This window comes from Lutra lutra, chromosome 1 (assembly GCF_902655055.1).
Source record: "Lutra lutra chromosome 1, mLutLut1.2, whole genome shotgun sequence".
NCBI lineage: Eukaryota > Metazoa > Chordata > Mammalia > Carnivora > Mustelidae > Lutra > Lutra lutra.
This window is the reverse complement of record NC_062278.1, coordinates 210,946,751-210,969,334: the sequence shown is the minus strand read 5'-3', so window position 1 is coordinate 210,969,334 and position 22,584 is coordinate 210,946,751. Positions and strand designations below refer to the sequence as shown.

Genomic DNA, 22,584 nt, shown 5'->3' with positions numbered 1-22,584 from the left:
GACGCACGGGGCAGCACGACTCTGAGCCCCACCCCGAGGCTGCCCCGGGCTCCCACACCACAGCGGGTGCTACCTTCTCGGGCACACGGCCTACCTCAGGCAGTGCCTGTAAGACTCACAGGGGCTGGGAAGCGGGGAGGGGCAGGCTGGAGCACAGGTCTGTCTCTCCCTGGGGCCTCGAGTTGATTCACAGGCAGACAGGGAGCCTGATGATGGGTGGGCCCTATGCGCTCGAAGAGTCCCCCCACAGAAAGCCCCTGCCAAGGCCCCCGGGTGTGCCCCACTGACACAGGTCACAGGACTACTCCCCAGAAGGGTAGTGCTGAGTCCACTATGCAACAGGAATTACAACTTCTCTGTCCCACAGCAACTGATCTGTCAAAGCGGAGGCCTGGGGGAGCCCCCCCACTTTCTGTACTGGTCGCGTCTCCACCGTGGGTACCTCCTCCCCTATCCATGACAGAGCCCTAGCCTTCAAGCTCTCCGTCCAGCATCAAAGGCTCCTCCCCATGTTGTCATCCCTGACAGCAGTTCTCCCACCTCCTCCTCGTCCTAGTCCTTGGCCTCACACCCCCCCGGCCCCCCGCCAGTCTGCAGAGAGCAGGGAGCTCAGGATGCCCGCCACAGCTTCCCTGGCTTATTCCACTGGCCTTGAACACCTGCTTCCCCATGGCCACCATGCACAGCCAGCCTACTCCCTGGCTTAGGGATGAGCTAACAGATGAATCAAGGCCTCCCTGGCCCCCAAAACTGTGGGAAGAGGAGACGACTGTAGGGCGAGGCCAGCCCAGCAGTTTGCAAAACTCCAGGCTGTCCGCCTAAGAACAAAGGGGGCCCAGGCATACCCCAGGGGCACCCCAAGCAGGAGGAAGAGTGGGTATGGGGCCAGGGTGCTCCAGTCCATGTGCCCTCACCAACTCAAGACACCCTATTTCTCTCCGTAGCCACTGTTCTGCTCATGTGGCCCTTATCTCTCCTGGGTCCCTGGGAACCGCTCCCCTCCAATGGCTGCTCCTCCTCTCGGCTTCCTGCCCTGAAGGCTATCCCTACCCGGCAAAGTGGCCTTTTAACACTGAGCCGATGCCCATGCTCCTTAGATGTCCCAAAGGCTCGAGGCTGCCCTAGAATAGCCCCCAGCCTCATCCACCTGCCCCGCCACCATGGCCACCTTCCCCCCTGGCCAGCTCAAGCCTTCGCGCCCGCTTTCCCCGGCTTGGGAGGCCCCTCCTCTTGTGGGCGCCACGCGCTCTGAGGCTGCCCCTCCCTGCTCTTGGCTGAGATGCCTCCCTGTCTGCCGCTCCGCAGACCCTGTCACATTCTGTCTTTTGGTCACATGTGTATTTTTACTCTCGCTAGAATGGAAGCTCCGAGAGGTTGGGGCGCCGCTGTCCATAGCTGTGTCCCCCTGCCCAGCGCGGGGCCCGACCCTTCAACTACCTGCTGAACGAAGCTTTCCACTGCACAAGACCCCTGGCCCCCAGGCCGGCCTCAGGCCCTGCTTCCCCCATCTTGTGATGACTCCCAAAGGCCCCCAACCCCCACCAGCCCGCCAGGGCCCAAGTGGCACCTCCTTCCCTCGGAACCCCCTAACTCGGGGTTTTTTTCTGGCTGGTCCCTCTCCCCAGGATGTGCTCCTATCCCGTCAGCCCTGAGGCAGGCCAGATCCACCACTAGAAAACCAGGAGCGGCACAGCAGCAACCCCCCACCCCCCGACCTTGTTCCCAGATTCCATCTCCTAATCCGCGAGGAGGGGTTATGGGTTGAAGGGTATCCCCCACAAATTCATGGTGTCATCTTCACCGCCGGCACCTCAGAACACGACTGTGTTTGGACACGGGGTCTTTGAAATGGTAGCTGAGTTAAAACGAGGTCCTGTGGGTGGGCCCTAGTCCAGTAGGAGATTTTGTAAGAGGAGGAGACCAGGACACAGACACGCACAAAGAGAAAACGATGTGACGATGGCCCACTACCAGCCAAGAAGAGGGGTCCCAGAAGGAAGCAGCCCTGCTAACAGCCCGATCCTGGACCTCCAGCCCCCAGAGCCGTGAGATGAGGATGCGCTGCTGTGGTTTACGCCGCTCAGCCTGGGCTCCCGCTCCAGCAGCCCGAGCCAGCTCCTACAGGGCCAAGAGAAGGACACCCTGCGTGGCTGCCACAGCAGGCACTGAGGGGAGGGGTCAACCCACAATGAGGCTGCCCGCTCTCAAGAGTCAAGGTGTACGGGCTCGCCGATGCCAGTGAGCTGGGCTAGCTCGTTCGTGTGCCCTCCATGGAGGCTTCCATGCCACGAGAGCAGAGCAGAGCAGCCGGGAAAACGTCAGGCCCGCAGGAGCAGGAAGAGCGACTCTGGCCTTTCACAGACCCCCCCCCCCCCCCCCCCCCCCCCCCGCACAACCGGGACGTGGAGCGTGCTCCCAGCTCGGGCACCTGCCCGGCGGTAAGTACATCCCATGCTACTGCCCGCTGATAAGGTCCTTCTGGGAGACTGAAAGATGCTCCAGGCCCCAGGGAGGAGCCCCTGGGCCCCCACAAGGAAACTGAGGACCCCGACGGCTGCACTCAGCCCCAAAAGAGCCACTCAAAGCCCCTGGGAGTGGCTTGGTGGCATTTACAGCCTATGGATGAGGGCACCTTCCCCCTGGACCCCTTCATGGGTACCTGCCATCCCACCGCCTCAAACCCCCCTCTCTACCCACCCTCCCCACAGTGCAGCCTTGGGCCAGGTGCCACCCCGAAGAGAAGATACACAGCCCCAGAAGTAGACCCCCATGAAGCATACCAGGAGGCCAACTCCACCTCACCTTCCACACCCCACGCGGCGGCACCACCCAAGGCTGAATCAAGGTAGACAAACGTGTTCCAAGTGAGGCCTGCTCCGGGGGCTCCTGGAGCACCCACAGCCTTTCCAGGGCCTGGGAATACTGGCCCTCATCTGCAGTTAGCCAATACGTGCAAGGACCCTCAAGACCACAGGCTTGGGGAAACAGGCCCAGGTTGCATGGGGAAGGGAAGCTGACTTCAGACGGCCTGGTCTTCGTGGCCTGGCCACCCCCAGCCTCCTTCCCATGGCCACTTCTACTTTCCTGACCACCCACAGTGTCCAGGCCAACAGACCCTCCCCCAGGGCTCAACTCCTCCCCTGCAGGGCTCCCAGTGCCTTGTCCACCTCCCATGGCACCAACCTTTCCTGCTCTGGCCTCCAGCACACCTGAGGGTCAGTTTCTCGTAGGCAGGGCCCAGTAACCAGCGCAAGTCAATACCACTCCCCGTCCCTGGTGTGTGTGTGGGGGGATCCTCATGGGCTGGGTGCTGCCATACGAGAGCCAAAGGACTGTCCCGAGGGACCCAGGGAACCCCTCTGGTGAGCTAGAAAAAAGTAAGGCATCTGGCTTCCCTCCCTTGCAAGAAAGAGCAATATTCACTGGTGCACTCTTCGGTTGATTTTTTTTTTTTTTTTAATCAAAAACTAAAATGACAACGGACCAAACAGCAAAATTCGAATACAGGAAAAAAATAAAGAGATGCAGGCATGGGCTGAAAATCTCAGGGCATGGCACACACAGCTCCCGGCTCAGCAGAAATGCTCGACTTCTTGGAGCATTTCTTACAGGGTCTGTGGCAGAGGGCAGCTATCTGAGCAGGGATAAGGGGTCTTGGACCCTCGCCCAGCCCCAGGGCGAGCACAATGGTCCGAGTGTTCAAAGGTTATCGCCCACTTTTCTGCTCTTTCCTTCTTTTAAATTGGGAACATCTCTCCACCCTGGTTTGGGTTTGTTGTGGTTTTTAAATTGCTTTTGGGGGTGGTGGTTCAGAATCCAGCCCTGCTAGGATTTCAAGCTGAGGTTTCTGACAACCCAAGAGGTGATCGGGGAGATGAAAAGCGCCGTTCACATCAAAACTGCTGGGGCCTGGTCTTGCCCCCGTTGCCGAAACCGTTGTTATTTAGAAATCATGACTGTGTTAATATGAAACCAGGGCACAGCAACTGCTCTTGATTTCAGAAGGGAAAAAAAAAGAAACAGAACGGTTTTTCTCTGGGTTGTCTGTTTTTGTGCTTTGGCAGAGAGGCTGAATTACTGGACCTGACACGTGCAAAATCGGTGGCATCCTGGCTTGGCCTGACACTGTGCTGGTGACCAGAGGCTTTCGGCCAAGAAATGCAACGCCACGACTGCCCTTGGTCCAAACTTTCTACCCCGCACCCCCACTTATTTTTAGCAGCTGCACTTTTTAAAACATTCTGGGTGTAGTTCCTGCTTTTACGTAACCACTTCTCCTAACGCCTTAATCGTTTTTCTGATTTTCTGAGATGTAGTTTATCTTAAACGTGACAAAGTCATTTTTAGTTGCCTCCGGGGCCCCGGGCGAAAAAACTCACTGCCGTTTTGTGCCTTTGCGCGGGTCCAGGAACCATGAGTAAGGAAAGATGTTGACCATGGCACGTTTCAGAGAAGGCAGCGATAATTGGTTTTTTAAAACCTGTTGTAAGAGCTCCTGGGGGATGACTCCCAACACGCCCCTGGTGGGAGGCGCGACCCTGCCATTCCTCGATGTGGGCACAGAGCCAGGGCGGGGAGGGAGGATCAGTAGAGTGACGACCCTCTGGGGGCTGGAAGCTGCTGGGCTGCTGCCCACGGTGACTCTCCAATATTCGGAGGAGTCCTCATTAACGGGAGAGGAATGCAAGATTGAAGAAAAGGCAAAATAGGGCTTATTTCAAACCGCAGCAGTTTCAACAGTTACCCAAGCGGTGCGCCGAAACCGCACACAGGACTGCCTTTAGCAAAAACAATATGAACCCGATGGTTTACCACAGTGTGTGCTGTTAAAAAAAAAAAAAAAGAAACAACAAAAAAAAAACCTCGGTGGCCAGCTCCACCCTGGTAGAAATTTCTTTAATTCTATTTAATTTTCGAGGCCGTGCGTGCCCCTGTGCCCCCTGTGCCATGAGCCCCCAGGGTCGGGGAAGCGGCCGGGCCCCGGGCAGGTGCTCCTGAGTGAGTCTCTGGCAGCAGAGCTCCTTCCTCGCTGCGCCTTTCCCAACGTGCTTTCCAGGAAACTGTTGCCTGGGAAGGGTCCCTGGGAGCCCGGCCCGCCCATGGGAGAAACAACGGAATGCACACTTGAAAGGCAAGGCTGTGAACACTCAAAACTCTGCAAGAAGGCAGATTCCCCTCATTCGGAAGTCTTAGGAGGAGACGAGTTTTTTTGTGTGACTCAGGGTCTCAGTAAATCCGATGGGTAAAGCTATCAAAAACACGCCCAAGAGTGAGTTTGTTTTCATCCCAACTGGTCACTTGCTGGGTTCTATTTATAAAATTCAGGGCCGAAGTTGAAAAATGCAACTCCATTTCTGTAGATGAGAGATAAATACGAAAACAACAAAACACAACAAAAAAATAAAAAAACAAGGGCTTGTGGTCGGGACAGCTGCCCCACCTTAGCGATTACCCTACACAGCATAGGATGCTCGTTCGCACAACTGCCATTTATCCCAGCGTGGGACACCCACGCAGCTGTCACTCGCCCTACACAACAGGGGACACCCACGCGACTGCCAGGTTTCGGACTGTCACATCACACAGGAGAATCGCGGCTGGGGAGGGGGCACTCCATGTTTCCTTGGCTTCTCCCTTCCCACCCTGCTGCCCCCCTGCCCTTGGCAGAAAAGTTTAACGGGGTGGGGGGCATGGGGAGAAAGATAGAGAGCAGGCTGTCCAGAGCACAACCTTTCAAATTCACAATCACTTGGGAATCTTTTACTGAAAGAGACTGCTTTTCACCGACACGTTATCGGTGCTTCCCGCCAGCTCTCGCGTACGGTGCGACACAGAAGATGAGCGAGGGGAGCGAATTTCTCCAAATGCGATGCGCGGGGCCATCTAACGGCTTGCAAGCGAGGAGTCCTGCAGACGCCTGCCCTGCTCGCTCTCGCTGATGCACATGTGAGGGAAGGCAAACCCGGCAGATCAAAGCTGTGCCAAATAGCACAGCCCTGGCAGATAAAATCTGAGGTCCCCACCATCACAGCATTGAGATTTTCCACTAAAAATATTTACTGAATTTTAAGAAAATCTGCTTAATGCACTGAAGGGAACAGGATGAGGTTTGGTATCGAATTGTGGAGAAAAGCTGAAAAAATATTTACTATTATCCACCAGGCATCTCCACCACGGATATGTTTTTCAGCCTCTGTGCTGTCGATGGTGGTCAAAGGTCATGGAAACGAGCTGGGTGATGAGCCCCGTGGAGGTGGTAGGGTCATCCCACCATTACGAGAGAGAGGGGAAAAAGGGGGAGAAAAACAGCCTTTCTTGTAGGTCCTCAAAAGACAAATATCACTTTTGGGTTATGAGAAATAAACCACTTTGAAAAGTTTCAACAAAAGGCTCTTTTGGGTCTGAGTGAAAACTGGGAGGGGAGTTCGTGACTTACGAATGAATTTACAAATCCCAAATCAGCCGTTACAACAAAAGCAATATGGACTGCAGGTCTCACAGCTGTTTTTTCAAAAATCACATTTGTTCTTTGATTTTTGCCTTCGACACACTCTGCCAGAGCAGCCCTGTGTGCCGACCTGCCCTGCCCCCATCCCGGGGGCTCAGGGCACCCTGGGGTGACAGGGAGACACATGTAGCTATACGGCAGCCACATGGGGAGAGCCCTGGGTCCGAGCCACAGGACATGGTGGCCCAGCCTTTGTTCCTCCCTACAGAGGAGCTCCAAGGCTGCCAACGTGCCACCTCTGCACAGGCACAAAGGCGTCGTACCCACATTTGACAAGATCACCGGAGTGTCACGTGGCGGGTCAGTAGGACGGTCAGGAGGCATGCGTGCACAGGGGCTGCAGAGCCCACCAGGAGCTCCCTCCCGTTGTGGGGGCAGCTTTGAAGGAGTCAGAAGAGCCTGTCACAGAACGCGGGGCCCCCCACTCTTGCTCTCTGTGCGGCCAGACTGCACCCCCGCGCCCCACACGTCCATCCCACGCATGTGCCCGTGCTGTTCTTCAGCAGACAACGGCAGAGGGAGGGGGGCTGACAGGGCCTTTGAATCTGAGCAACGAAGGCATGAGGGACCGTGGAAAAGTAGGGGCCATGCTGGGCACATCTTCCTCGGCTCCCTCACCTTGCTACAGGTGGAACCAAAGGCAAGGGGGAGGTGTGGCAGCAGGTACGGGAGGCACTAGAGATGGTGAGGGAGGGGACGCGGGCAGGCACAGGGTGGCGGCTCCTGTGTCTTCACAGCTGTGCTCAGATGCAGGATGCCTGCACCCCACCCTGAGGCCCCACAGCCCCCCAGGAGCGTGGCTGGCCAAGCTCTGATTCCTCTGCTCTAGGACCCTAAGCCACTGAACGACAGGTGACAACTGTGTCACCAAACTCCCACTCAATCTTCCCTCCTAGGTGCAGGAGGGTGGGCGTGTGCTAAGATAAGCAAATGCTTCTATTTTCAAACTCAGCCGACTTCATGCAGTAGAAATGTAGCCCAAAGAACAGTCGGCCTCCAGGCATTTCATAAGGAAGAGGTCGAGAGGAAAGCGGTGTTTCTCCCTCTGCTGGGAGCAGGGCCGTCTGCGAGCTCGCGCTGTCAGGGCACCACCGCCGGGCCAGACACAGACCCGCCACCCCACCTCCCAGCTGGTGGGGGCGGCAGGCAGGAAAGGCGGCCTCTACCGGGCTGGGCACCAGGGACTCCGCTGGAACACCCCAACCCTGGCTGGCCAGCAAGTACTGGGATTTTCCAGGCTTCTTGAGATGGCGGTGAACCGCTCTTATCCCGTTCTAGAGCTTCACACGTACCCACCGAATTATCTCTTTGAAATCATCGTGGGAACGGAATTAAAGTAGTTAAGCTCAAGGCTGAGGTGCTAACCGCACGGCTCAACTGGAGAAGCCATTTTAAAAGTGGATCCTGAGCACAAACAAGAGGTCGGGACCCACACGGGCGAAAGACGGCCAGCCCCGGCTCGCCTTCAGCCTGGCCCCGCGGCGTGCGGAGCGCCGAACACGGGCGGGGGCCGCGGGGGGCCGCCGGGCTCCCTCCACGCCCAAGTTCCGCAGGGCAGCTCCCCCAGGATGGCCAGCCTGTGGGTGGGCAGCAACCAGAAAAGCGCCCGAAGCCAGAAGCCGCGGTCACCCTGTGCGCATCCACACTCAGGTGTGGGAGGGGACTCACGTTCTCGGGGAGACAGAACTTTTTTTTTTTTTTTTTTTTTTAAATCTTTTGACTCAAACAGGACATGGATGAAATGCTATCTCGTTTACCTGTGCTGGTTGGAAGTGTGGAGGGGAGGGGGCAGAGGGGCAAAAAAGACACCCCAGGCCTGTGCATGGCTTTATTCTGGAGGTGAAAAGGTCATTAGCAGTAATAAAAGGGTAATAAATTGCGGAGAGGTTAAAGGTGACTAGCTGGTTAGCGGTGAAGGCCCGCTAGCTGGTGTCACCCGGGTGCTGCAGGGCCCGAACGCAGGGCTGCACTCGCAGGAAGTGGCAAGGGTGGGGCCGGGCGCAGGATCCCGCTATCTGTCGCCAGGGTGCGGACGCCCAATCACTGACACCCACACAGCCATTTCCTGCCCTTAAAAAAAAATCTGTTTCTCCCTTTGCAAATCAACAACTTTTACCTAGAAACTCTTCAGCGGTGAGCTCTGACTGATCTCGGTCTCTGTTCCGTTGCAGAAAATACACCATTGTTTACCTGGGGGAGGTGTGCCAGGGCCAGCTTTAACTGACAGGTTTCAGAGGCTGCGAGTGGGGCCTGTTTTGCATCTGCAATTCTCTCAACCCCGAATAGGCACCTGCTGGTGACCAAATACCTTGATAGACCTTTCTAGAAAAGAGCTCCGAGCACAGACAACAGTGCAGACACTGGAGCTCCGGGTATGCCCCCAGAGGGTGGTCCCGATGGTCCCTGAGGGTACACATTCTGGCTCGGAGCAAGAGAAAACCCCATCTTGAGCACTAAAAACAGAGGGCCAGCGGTGGGCTGCTCTGGTCCCCCAGGCACGCCACCAGAACTCTTGCAACAGGGACGCTCGATGAGGCTCCCAGGGGAAGGGTCCCCCACCAGGACTGCACGGGCTGACGTTTAACACATGGGAGTTTATCACACATCAAGTAAACCTCAGTCATGTTTTTAAAAACAAACAGAAACAGTGCCTAGAGAATGTGAAAACTGCAGGCTGCAGTGTACGAGAAGTAGGATATAAGAAACCGTGCGGGACTCATACCCAAACGTGCACGTGGTCCCAGACAAGCGACCAGCGCTGAGCTTCCCCAACGAGGACCCTGGAGCCCTCCCTGAGGGCCAACTACCCATGCTCTGACTTTCTCGACTACAAAGATGTCTGCCAAACTGCCATCTTGTGGGGAAAAGGGCCCCCTGGTAACTCCCTGCACGCACATGGCTGCCTCGGACCCAGCCTCTGTCTGCCCCTGGGGAAGGCACTTGTGGAAGGAGGACCCATGTCTTAGTCCCGGGACCCGAGGGACGGGATGGGGACACAAGTCACACACACCGTATCACGAGTAACCACCATGCAAGGCGCTCTGCCCACACGCCCAGCTGCTAGGCCAGAGCTGGTCCCACGTTCAGTCCGGGAAACCGAGCTTGGTGAGGTTGAGATGCCTGCCTAGAGCCCCTCAAGGAGATGGTGGCAGCGCCAGAACACGCGGCCCTGGCTCCAGCGTCCAGAGATGTGGACTGAACCAGATCCAGCAACCTTCCTGGGTTCTAGTGGCCTCACCCACCAGAGCCACCTCCAGGCGCTGGCTCCTGGCAGCCTTCTACTGACTCCAGAAGAGCCGTCCCTCCATCTTGGTTTCTGTGAGTGCCAGGAGGAGTTGTGTGTTTGGTCTGGGAAAAAAACCCTTTACCACCAAGCAGTCTGGACCATCCGCGTGAGAGCTTCATGGGATCATGGCTCTGTCATCGGGGCCACGAGGCCCCTGGCAGCAGGGTACCCACTTTGCCTTGACCCCACTCAGCCACGCGGGGGCCACAGCTCCCTCTGCATGCCAGGAAGGCCCCTGAGTGTGATCAGGTGGCATTCCCAGGTGGTGACGGCCCCCATGGCATGCTGGCCACAGGGCCTCTCCATGCGGGAAAAGGCCAGGTTAGTGAGAAGAGCAAAGTAGCACCATCCATTCTCTCACTTTCAAACTGTTGGACTTCGCTTTCTTAAAAAACAAAAACAACAAAACAACACAACGTGGACATCCATGCCTGGCTACTTCCTATCTTAAGCAGCCCGGAAAATAAGAGTTATGCCCTGAGCAGGACTTCCTCCCGCGCTCACCTGCTGACCCGTCCTGCAAACAACCAGCAAACAACCTGGCCCCGGACTCGGCCAGGAGCCTAAGCAGTCTCACTCTGCGCGGCGTGGACGCAGAAGGGGAGGGCAGCGTGCACAGCTGGGCCTCGATTCCCTCCATCAGAGCAGAGTGTGGGGCAGATACCTTCCTGTGGTCCCCCAAAGAACTGAATGCCTCCCCGCCAGATGCAACTCATTAAAAGGTCAACTGCTGGGTCAAACATCACTCGTGGGGTGTGCGTCTGAATGGCCAGTATTTCCATGTTGTTAGAGGTTAGTATGAAATCATAGCAGAGCCACCACCGGAAGCTGCTCAAATGACAGTCGCCACACCGTCTGTACCTACCACCCAGCAGTGTGTACAGCGCAGAGTTTTTCTGATCAGCCATTGCTTCTAGGTAAGAGAATCAGATGAGACACATTTAGACCTCAACGCAGGTATGTCGTGGTCGCTTACAGATTACACGCTGCACATGCACCCACCATTCTTCCAGAACCTGTGAGAACTCTGAACCTCCTGGTTTGATTCTCGTCACAGCTGTAGATGGGGGTGGAGAGGTCCGGGGCTGGCCCTGCTGCACTGTACTGTGTGACAGTGGGTGGCCCACGCGACCTCTCTCACTTCCCTTTCCTCTTCTGAGGAGAGCATCCCAGTGCCTGTCCTACCTTGTGGGTCTTACTAGGATCTGGCTAGGAAATCCTGTGGGTCCATGGATATGTCGAGGAGAATTGGGGCACCTGGCACCTCAGCAGCCATGGCAGAGCAAGGGTGCAGCGGCCCAAAGCCAAGAGCAAAGCAACCCAAGACTCCCCAGGGTACAGGCCCAAGACTTCCAAGACAAGGGTGGCTTCTCTGCTTTCTAAGTCCATGATACACTAAAAGCAGCAGCGAAAATGGGGTTGGGAGGCTTGCAGAGGGCAATACAAGGGAGAGGGGATGGTGACGGGCAAGTTCAAAAGCAGATTCAGCACTGGTTCAAGGAAGGGGAGGAAGCTCAAGTAAGAGTTTCCAAGAAACCCTGAGCATGAAGCTCTGCACCTGCTGGCCGGCGTGGGGAGAACTTCCCCAAGGCCTGACAACGACTATGTCGCTCTGTGCGTGCGCTTGTGTGTGCGTGTACTTTACACAACAACGTGTGGGCACGTGCAGTGTGCATACAGGTGCGTGTAAGCACTGTGAGAGTGTGTGCATGCGAGGGTGCATGGGAACATGTGCACATGTGTGCACACGTCTGCACATGTGAGCAGTGCCTGAGCACATGTGCACACACGTCTGCACGTAAGCATGAACCCACGCCCCAAGTGTACGTGGGTATGCAGGCACATACATGCTTCGGCCCCCATCTTTCAGGCAGAGTGTGGAGGCCTGATGTCCTTCCATTAGGAGACTGTCAGGGGTGTCCCCTTAGAGCTGCCAGAGTGGGCACCGAAGGCAGGGCTCCCATCCTCCTGAAAGAAAGCCCTGGCTGGCCCAGCTGACAGGATAGAGTAGGCAGCCTCTTAAAAATAACTTCCCCTCCGTTCATCTCTACTAAGAGGAGGACTTCGACAGGTGGACCTCACATAGGATGACCGGAGGGCCTAGGATCCATGACACCCTATGACTAGAGAGTTCCATGGGCCACCAAGTGGAGCCCTGGGCCAACTGAAGGGCAGAAGCTAGCTCAGGCGGGACCAAGGTTTCAAGAGAGCATGTGGGTCTCCTATGGCCACCCCTAGTCTCAAGACAGCACGGGTCAGACTGCCTGGAGCTGGGGCACCAAGAAAACAGTGAGCAGGAGCGGATCAAGGAGCTGGGAAACTGCGATGGATCCCGGGCCCACTTAAAGCGACAGCTTTCTCCTTTCGAGCCTGGCAACCCGGCTTGTCAGCTTATGGCCATCATAGGAGAGGCCGTGTATAAGCTTGAAGTCCTCAGCATCCTCAGGGGGACACCTGGGCCCTCTCCTCAGAGTAGTGCCCCAGGGCCAAGATCAAGAGAGATCGGGTGGCACCAGGCACAGCCAGGAGAGGTAAGGTCTGCAGTGAGCCCCTTGCTTGGAGCTCTCTGGAGAGATACCCAGTAGGAGCCAAGCAGAAGGTAGCCCAGAGCCATCTGCCTCCTCTTACATCAAACACGGCCAAAGAAGACCCCCACTCCCAGGCCCACTCTGAGTCTTTAACCAGGAGGGAGGCACAGGATTGAGAGGGTAGCCTCAGCCAACTTGGGAAAGAGCTCGGGTTAGGGGAGGCCAGAAGGGTCACGGGGTCCTGACTACACACCCCGCCAGGGGCCATGCGGCAGCTCTCACTGCCACAAGGGCCGAGCCCTGGGCCTTCTGGAGACCACCCTGGAGGCCCTCACTGAGCCAGGAGCCAAGGGGCCCCCAGGACGGGGTGAGGGTGGGTGGGATGGGAGGTGTGCCCCAGGCACACACCACATGAGGACCCAGGTCACTAAGCAGTAGGGAGACCCTGTGCTCGGAGTGCGGGCCCCCCAGCCTCTGCTCCACTCTGGGCTGGTAAACAGAGAAGCCCTGAGTCCCCCTCCCCGCGCCGTCCTTTGGCGGTGGGCGGGCGGCTGCGAGAGAAGAAAGCGTACTGACCACTGGGCGGTTTAGGCCGTGGAGGAGCAGGTTTCTTCGGAGGCAGAGCGGGAGTGTCCTGTTTACTTTTAAAGGGGTCATCTGAGAATCCTGCCCCTCCAAAGGAGGAGGTGAAAGGACCAGAAGTTGGGGGCTGTAAAAGAGGACACGAAAGAGAGGCAAAAAGAATCATTAAAATGGAGGCAACGGATGTCCATTCAGCCAACGTTCAAGTACCGAGAGCCTCAGCGAGGCCCCCAACCCTCCGGGCTCCACGGCGGGGCCCCCAGGTCGCTCACGAGACACTGCTTTCCTCTACCCTCAACAGCCAGGGTCCTCTGGCCTGGGAGGGACAAGCCAGCAAACACAGAGCAGGCGAGAGCCGCCCTGCACCTCAACAGGCCTATGTCATGTGAGGGGTGTCCCCTGCCACACAGGGATAGCAAGTCTTTCCTGACCCCAGGATTCCCTGGGCCTCCTGTCCACGCTTCAGAGAGGGGCCCCACCCTCATCCTCGTGCTGGCCACAGATCCCTCTCTGTGTGCCACCTCTAGGTTGAGCACCAGCCCATGTGGCTGCTGCCCCCAGTCAGTGACGGGCAGCTCTGGGCACTGGGTCAGAACGGCAGCAGACCGCCTCCTCGCCCCCATGTGGTCCACGGGTGCTGCCGCCTACACATGACTCCGGTTGGAGCCCACTCCCAGTCCTGTCGGCACACCCTTGGCTGCCTCCGTCGGGCTCCTCCAGCCTGGACCTTCCACCCCTGCTCCCACCAAGTGCAAATCGGACCCATGTCATCCCAGCAAGAGAGAGATGCAGGGCAGCTGTACAGGCAGAGAGGACAGGCGGGTACAGAGCACTCGAGAGCCCCAGCACCCACAGCTAACCTCCAGAGCACTCTTCAAGGCACACAGGGCCTTCATCACAGCCCCCACTACCCAATTCTCCCATCTCATCTCTGTAGCTGCCCCATACCCTCAACAATTCCCCAGTCCCTGGAACCCCTTGCACCCTGGTCTCCAGGGCCCCACAGATACAGCATCTCCAGCTGGGGAGCTTGGTCTACCCCATCCACCCAAAGCCCCCTCTTTTCCTCAGAGACTGACCAGACCAGATCTCACTCCCACCCCCTAGAGCTCTGACACCCCTTCCTGCTAACTGTGCCCACTTGACATCCTGATGGGACTCCACAGGACACATGTCACCGTGGGCAAGCACGTGCCCCCCCCCCAACCTGGCTGGGTCTGCTGTGAATGGGCCCAGGTGACGGGTCAGGACAGTTGCTGGCTGGGCCTGTGGCAGGCTGTGACTGGTCTCCATGGGCACCCCCTACCCTGAAAGCCAGCACAGCGCTGGGCACAACAAACCCCCACTGGCAGGGAGACAAGCCACAGATGGGCCAGCTCAGGCCCCCCCACTCCACTGGGATCCGGTCACAGGACGCGCACCCCACCTCCCGGAATCTGGTCACCAGGACATGCATGTGGCAACCTATGCCTCAGTTATAGCCGTAGATACTAGTCTCAGGTGGGGAAAAGGGGGCCAGCCCTCGGTGAGCGGGAGGGGGCCTGGAGAGGCAGCTGGGCATCCTACTGGGCACGCTGATTCAACTCTACCAGCACCCAGGACCTCCAAGGCAGGAAATGCTGGCTCTGCGCTGATCTTCTCACCTCCTTTCCAACAACACCGCCATTTTACACACAAGGAAACTGAGGCACAGAGATGAGATGCAGCCTGCAGTCATACAGCACCTCAGTGGTAGAGTCAAGGTAAGAACCCATGTTGTCTGCCTCCAGGGCCAAGGCTCCTGGCCCCTGCCCTCTGCTGCTGGCAGCCCACCCACCGAGGTAGGTCTGGGGCCTTTTCCAGGCAGAGCCGGCTGAGGGCTCAGCGGGCCAGAGAAAGCCGTGAGGAAGATGCAGGACAGATGAGCAAGACTCATTTCCCTGCCAAGACCATGCTGTCCCCCAGGAAGCTCTGAGCAAGAGAGGCCAATGGGGCTGGCAGGACCGTGGTAGGACAAGGAGGTGCCTCCCTCCATGGCTACTGCTTCCCTCCTCTGGGCTCTGTGGACACTTGTCCTTTAAGGTACAAAACTCAGGGAGTCTCTGAAAATCCTGCAGCTCCAGTTTCTGGAACATGTGCCTGGCCAGGCTGCAGAGCACAGTGGTCAGGGTTAGGGTCTGGAGTCCCAGCCCCGGCACTACTAACCGCTCCATACCTCCGTGTCCTCATCTGTGAAATGACCATTAACGACACACCGTAGCCCTTGGGCTGCCGCAAAAATGCAACCAAGTCACGTGTAAGCTGCTCCAAAGGGCACCCCGGCTGCAGAGCACAAAGATGGCACGATTATTATCATGCCAAGGACGTGGGCATGACCGGAATTCCTTTAGATGCCTGTAAAAGTCCGCAGACACCACCGTCAGCTACCGAGCTTTTATGCCCGCTGCTTGCTGTTATCCACAGACTTCACCCCAGGGGGAGATTGCGTGGGAGCAGAGACAAAGTGTCCAGCCACAGCTTAGCCTTAAAATGGTGGTTGAGGGTCTGCGGTTTGGGGAAGAATGGAGACGAGGGAGTGTGCAAACGAGCTGGGAGGGCATGTGGGCTCTGCTCCTGCCTCTGCCATTCACGGACCAGAAGACAGGTTCAGGCACCCCTGCAGGGCCTGAGACGAGCAGGCAGGAATCAAAACCCACTTCTTAGCAGAGAGGAGGCGTGACTGATCCGAAGGCCCCCCACGGACGCCAGTCTTTGTCTTGGGGCTCAGGAACACACCAGCTCTGGGGAAGGGGTGCAGAGTGGCGTCCAGAGCCCTCTGGACACACCCCACGTAGAGTCCCCCTAGCCCACGTGCTGCAGCCTGGACCACGAGCCGCCAGGCTGACTCTCCGCCCCTCTCTTGGGCTCAAACCCACTGAGCCGGTGGGCTCGCTCCAGTGTGACAGGGCTCCAACCATAAAGGCCACTCTCCCCGTGACTGGGAGCTGTAGCCCTTCTGACCGCCAAGCCCACGTCATTTCCGAATCCCACTTTTCATGACTCCAGGTTTCCCAAGAGGCCTCCTCTGGGACCCAACTCATTCCTCCTCAGGCTACAGCTTCAGGGAAAGTGGCTATTTTTAGAAGGGTTTCAGTAAAGCCGGCAGGGGCTCTCTGGGCTGGCACAGCGTCAAGTGTGCTCAAAAAAAAAAAAAAAAAGAAAGAAAGAAAAAATAAGAGAAAAGCCACTATAAAAAGCAGCTCTAAGAGGAACATCTTTGGGGTTCACAGTTCGAAGAGCTGGTTTAAAGCAAGCAACTCTTTTAGAAACTTTTAAGAAACAGCCCTCAATGGGAATGCATAGCTTTAAACACCGTTGGAGAAACGACTGGAAAGGCCCTGCCAACCAGCCAAGGAGATAGAGTGGAGATAGCTTTTTTTCATGGGATAGGGGTGAAATCATTATATTTGAGTCTTGTTTTTATTCTCAGATGTTCAGAATTTGTTCCTAAAGCAAGGTGACAGATTAACAGGGTCTAAAAAAAAAAAACCTCTCTGCAGGTATGGGGGGACCTCCACTTCGAGCACAAGCCCAAAGAAACTCTCGAACCAGCTCACTGGCTGTCAGAAACACGCAGCACCGCCAGGCAGAGGAGGACCCCTCAGTTTAGGGTGGAGTTAAGAAAGGGCGCAGTGTGCATCACCTCACCACCCCACTCTGATGGGGAAAAGCTGGTGATGTAAAAAACATTAGCAAAAGAAAACATAAAACCCAGAAGCCAAAAACAAAAAAAAAAAAAGAAAGAAAGAAAGCCTTCTTGCCACTTTACTTTCATTTCCTTCAGCATTTTATTTATACACATGATGTTTTTCTTGAAAAACAGAAAGGGAACCAAAGGGAAAAACAGACCGACAAGGTTAGGGCTCGGTGTTCCACCAGACAAGTGGCACATCAGGCGCTGACAGGAGCGTGGAAACCAAACAAAGGAGCGCCCGAGACAAATTTTCCACGGTCCCATCCAGCTCTGTCCCGCCCGGCGCCGCGAACAGGAAGGGGCCACCAGCTCTTAAGTCATAAGTGCACATGTGTGTGCAGCCTGATCGAGGGACACACGGACAAGGAGAGGGAAGCCGAGTCAGAGGAAAAACGCGATGTTAGCTTAGAATAGGCAGAAAACAGCAGGGCCAGGCTCTGAACCACCTAGCTCCAGGGGGTCGCGGCAGCCCCAGGACACTCAGAGACTGCCTGGAAGAGAGAGGTCTGGCCATTCTGCTGTCCGGAGCCCCCCAAGACTGGCCGCCCCGCGCAGCCCTCCACCAGCCCAGGCAACCTCTACCAGCGCACCTCTCAAAACCAGGGCCTTGCCCATACCATTGTCCTGGGTTCAGCGCCAGCCTCCTGAAGGGAGAGGGGAGAGGAAAGAGGGCCCACGCTCACGGCTTGAGCAGCCCATGCAGACCCCTTCATCTGGGGATTGCTGCCACCATGTGGCACAAGTTCTCTGATTTCAGGAGTTGATTTCCTGCCTGCTAAGCAGGGACGGAAGCAGAGGACACACAGCTCCACTCGAGGAGCAACAGTACGTGTAACAGCCACCAAGCAACAGGCAAACGTGTGAGCAGACCTCCTGCCCTGGTGCCTTCGGGCCAATCCCAGACCGCGTCCCGACCATCAGAGTCACAGTGTTCCCGCACAGGGGAGGCAGGTTCGTTCCCTCCAGGCACTGGAATCAGAGAGGTGGCTACACCAGCCCCTCTGGGCTCCCTCCTACCACAGCCGAAAGGCAAACATTCTCTCTCTGGCCAGAAGCTGGTTTTGCTACCTTGACAATGTACACTCACGTGCTTCTTTGAAAACCTAAACAGAATCTCAAATGTTTCTCAAAGCCGTGCGCCACAATCACTCCAGTTCACCACAAGTGCCGAGGGCCCAGACAAGTGTGTGCCCGTCAGGCTGAGTGAACATGGAGCCAGCAGGCAGGATGCACCAAGGAGATGGCAGGGTGGGGACGTCCAGCAGGGGCTGGCAGGGGGCCAGAAGCAAGTGACTCCTTGTCGCGGACGCTCGGTTCCCATATGCTCAGGAGAGTCCCTCCCCAGCTCCCTCTCCAACATCTGGCTTCTGAGCCTCCCCGAGAGGTGAGCTGAGGGATGGGGACTGTTTCCTGCCTGTGGCCACGCCCACCCATGCTGATGGTACCCAGGCCGGAGCAGTAGATACTGAAGCCTGGTGGGGTGAGTAAAGAAAGCAGGACACTGGCCGCAGGCTGTGCTCCATGAGGCCCTCACCTGCCTGAGGGGCGGCCAAGAAGCTGCAGAGCACGAATAGGTCCTGGAGACGGGGCCCGGAGGCCAACAAGGGGCACACCTAAGGTTGCTTTCCTTTAATACTTATCAAAGAAATACGTACTCATGCTCAAAAGCAGAGGACACTAAAGATTGTAACAAAGAGCAGCAGACTCTTAGACCATTGCCTTTCCCACTCACCATGGCAGACGCCTTTGACTTCTCAGCAGTTTCTTCTGGGATTTACCTCCACAATCTTGGGCTTCTACTGTTATTTCTTGACCTGTCCATTTTGGACAAGAACTACTGACTGACTTCTTGCTACATTGAAGATTTAGCTTTCTAGCCACACTTCCCCCAGCCCCTCCACCCAAAAGGACCTCAACTCCATCTGAGGCTGTATTTACGACAGTGGTCACACCAATACAGCCCAGCCCGACAACTGCGGGAACACCATCTGCCTTGAACAGCTCCCTTTCCACCCGTATATCTGTTCACAGAACCTAGCCCTTGCTTTCCAAACCCTTCTCCAGTTGTCTCGGGCAGCTCCCACTTACATAACCGGCCCACTTTCTCTGGACGCCTCCTGCCTCCAGCCTGGGGCCCATAGTTCCAGCCTCAGCTGCTGGCATACCGGGCCTGCCCCCCCACCGCCCCCGTGCCCCTCCTGAGACCCCCGTGCCTGACACCTCCTCTGAGCCCGCGCAGCCACAGCTCTACTGCCTAAGATCTGGCGATACCAGGAGGGCTGGGGGAGCGACATGTGGGCCTCGTGGAGGGATGCAGAGCCCTGGCAGTTTCGCTTAGAGGAAGGGCACTGGAACCGATCACAACCACACGCATTTTCTAGACCCCACCTGCCGGCTCATGACCGCACGTGAGGATGCATCTGACAGGTGCTGGGAGATACATACATGGTGCTAACAATCACGTCTGGCCGCTCACGACACGACCACGACAAGAGGCACAAAGACACTGGCAGAGACGCGCGTGCTCTGTAGGAGGGGCTTTACCTTGGACATCTGGCTGAAGTCGGCAAAGCCCTCAGCACTATTGAAGGACCCACTTCCGAAGGGATCTAAGGTTCCAAAGGGACCTGCAAGTAGCACCAACAGAGGCAGAGTTACAGGGCGTCCGCGGAACGCACCTCCGGGGGCAGGGGAGTGCAGCCTCTCGGTAGTGCACGGCCCCCAGCGCGGGACATCCCAGGAGGTAGCATTTGCTGGCCAGGGTTGTACATCTGGATGCGGTTCCTCAACATGGCCTCCCGGCCCCCAACCCACTCTGGCTCATGGCTGGTGCGGCCCAGCCAGAAGCCTCTCACCACGATGGCCGCCTCAGGCTGAGCCACAGCGACTGTGCCCCCTATCTGTACTTCTAGCCAGCACTGCTCACGGGCAGCAGGCTACTGTCCTGGGTTGGGGAGAGAGGTTCAGGTCCACAGTGACCCACCACCCACGCCATGCATGCGGGGAGCTCGTCTGTGGGCGCATTTTGTGGAGATTTCTCCTTCAGTGGGACGGCTTGCCTGCATAACCTCCACGCCCACCTATGAACCCACACTCTATCACCAATGAGCATGAGCTGCTAGGCAAGGCAGCAGGTCCAAGTGGGGCCTGTTCCCCCAAAGCTGGGGGGGGGGGACCCAAATGCTCCCCCTTTATTTAATGCATAAGCCAGGACCCTCAGTCAAACTTGGATTCTTTTTTTTTTCTTTAAAGATTTTATTTATTTGCCAGAGAGAGAGAGAGAGAGAAAGAGTGAGCGAGCACAGGCAGGCTGAATGGCAGCAGAGGCAGAGGGGGAAGCAGGCTCCCCGCCGAGCAAGGAGCCCGATGCGGGACTTGATCCCAGGACGCTGGGATCATGACCCGAGCTGAAGGCAGCTGCTTAACCAACTGAGCCACCCAGGCGTCCCGCAAACTTGGATTCTTTTAGGAAAAAGATCTGAAGGTACAAATCAAAGATCTGTACAGAAAAATGAGTAAAGGGTAACCAGGAACACTGGTGTTATCATTGACTGAATTCCTGCCCCCAACCTTCCTTTTTGGAAAGATGAGCAGCTGGGGGAGCTGGCTTTGGCCGAAGTGCCTTAGGCGAGGGTCTGGGTGCCACTGACTAATGACATAAACCCTGAGGACACACAGCTTTGGAAATGAAAGCAGGAACTGGGTCTGGCTGGGGGAGAGGCAGAAGGAAAATGAGGTATCAGTCTCACCTGATCCTTTTGAGGAGACACTGGAGGACGAAAAAGGATCACTGGATTCAAAGGGGTCGAGCTGAGTGAAAGGAGAGAGAGAAGAGTAAAAAGCAATTCATTCGTTCATCCAGCCATCGTCCAACCATAGACTTTCCCGCCATCTGTGTACATGGAATCCGGTGCTGGCCACGAGGACGAGAAGATGACTCCGGCTAAACGCTGGTGGAATAAAATCCCAACAGACCAACCCCCTCTGCTGAGCAGACCTATAAACTCTGGACAAATGTGAAAAAGAAAAAAAAAATTAAGTAAACTTAAGCAACCACCTGAAGGCTCAGAAGTGAGCCAGAGCAGGAAGACTAGCCCGGAAGTCCAAGTTGGCAGGGGCCAACAGCACAAGGTTGAGCCTTCTGTCTCAACAGCTATAATCGGGGGGTTTCAGAAGGCTAGACCCCAACAAAAGACTCCCTGTCTTTCTGGCTAAAGACCAGAGGATGGTGGTCTGAGACAACCACAGTCATGGGAAAGGGAGAGGCAGAGACTGGGAGTCCAAAATTTCATGATAAGCTCTGCCCAAGGCAAGGGCTGACCCCAGTACCGTGTGAGGGAGGGGAGATTGAATGCAGCCTACAGCTAAGGTCACAGGCACGTCACTACAGGTGAGAGAAAGTGAGTGTGCAGTGGAGCCTCACGGAGTCAAATGCCTGCTGAAACTGAACCACCTGGGCTCTCAGCACACAGCAGCAGCCCATCACCACGAGGGAGCACTCACAGTTCACAGGATACGTCTTCAAATCATGCAACCTAACAAGAACCAGAAAAACCTGCGGCCAGTTCTCAAAGGAAAAGACAATCAATAGAACCAATCCCAAGAGGACCCAGATGTTTTAGAATTCGTTGATGAGGATGACTTTGAAGCAGGAATGACTGTGTTTAATGAAGTAAAGAGAAGTACACTCGAGAGGAATGGATAGGTGGGGCACCTGGGTGGCTCAGGCTTCCGGGGTCTGCCTTCAGCTCAGGTTATGATCCCAGCCCCATGTCGGGCTCTCTGCTCGGTGGGGAGCCTGCTTCTCCCTCTCTAGCTCCCCCGTGCTTGTCTTCCCTCTCTTGCTATCTCTGTCATAAATAAATTTAAAAATCTTTAAAAAAAGAAAAAGAAGAAGAGGAGGAGGAACAGATAGAAGATCTTAGAGGAAAAATAGAAACTATACAAAGAAACAAATGGAAATTCAAAAACTGAAAAAAGTACAATATCTAGAACAAAAAAATGTCACTAGGTCAGCTAAATGACAGATGATCAAGAAAAAAGTAAGTGAGGTTGAAGACAGATCAGTAGAAAGTACCCAATCTACAGAAAAAAGAAGAAAAAAGAATGAAGAGAAAACAGTCTCAGGGATTTGTGGAGCCAGTAGCAAAACCTCCAAATAAAAGTAACTGTAATCCCACAAAGAAAGGAGAGAACAGGGCAGAGAGAGAAAATGTCTAAGAAGTAATGGCCAAAAACTTATCAAGTTTGGTAAAAGACCTGACTTACAGATTTAAGGACTTCGGCAAACCCCAAACAGCTTAAATACAAAGAAAACCACATACACAGGCTTCACAGTCAAACTATCAAAAAGCAGTGATAAAGAGCTAAAGCAGCCAGAGGAAAACAGCACGATACCTATGGGGGAACAACTGCCTGAGAGACTCACGACTTCTCAAGGACAGGGAGGCCAGAAGGCACTGGAGTAACATTCTAAAAGCACTGGAAGGAAAAAAAAATAATACTAGATCGGGCACAAATACCCTTCTAGAATGACAACAAAAGGACACCTGGGAGGCTCAGTCATTAAGCGGCTGCCTTCAGCTCAGGTCATCATCCCAGGGTCCTGGGATCAAGCCCCTCATCAGGCTCCCTGCTCAACAGGGAGCCCGCTTCTCCCTCTGCCTGCCACTCCCGCTGCTTGTGTGCATTCTCTCTCTCTCTCTCACTCTCAGACAAATAAATAAATAAAATCTTAAAACAAAAAAAAAAGAATGACAACAAAGTAGACCTGTATTATAAGAAATGCCAAAGGAAGTTCTTTAGGCTTAAGGAAAAGGATGAAGAGCATCAGATGTGGCAAATACATGGGTAAAAATAAGTCTTTAAAAAAAAGTCTCTTTTAACATATACAATAGATTAAAGCAAGATGGTGTTAGGGAGTTTATGACATATTTAGATATATTCCTACGACAACTAGAACATAAGA

At 55.6% G+C, this 22,584-nt stretch overlaps 1 protein-coding gene across 9 annotated transcripts in view; it reads right to left on the bottom strand.

Annotated features, from left to right (window-relative positions):
* The window catches only part of EPS15L1 (epidermal growth factor receptor pathway substrate 15 like 1), a 95,362-nt gene that overhangs the window by 7,208 nt on the left and 65,570 nt on the right, over positions 1 to 22,584 (bottom strand). For 4 of the 9 annotated variants that reach the window (XM_047698852.1, XM_047698879.1, XM_047698869.1 and 1 more), the window contains 4 exons: positions 20,366 to 20,426; positions 19,161 to 19,243; positions 12,899 to 13,031; positions 10,660 to 10,707 (listed from right to left, as the gene is read on the bottom strand). In XM_047698852.1, coding sequence (XP_047554808.1) covers positions 10,660 to 10,707; positions 12,899 to 13,031; positions 19,161 to 19,243; positions 20,366 to 20,426 — 325 coding nt within the window. The remainder of the gene's footprint in view (positions 1 to 10,659; positions 10,708 to 12,898; positions 13,032 to 19,160; positions 19,244 to 20,365; positions 20,427 to 22,584) is intronic. The other 5 variants (XM_047698865.1, XM_047698883.1, XM_047698882.1 and 2 more) reach the window with 3 other exon arrangements.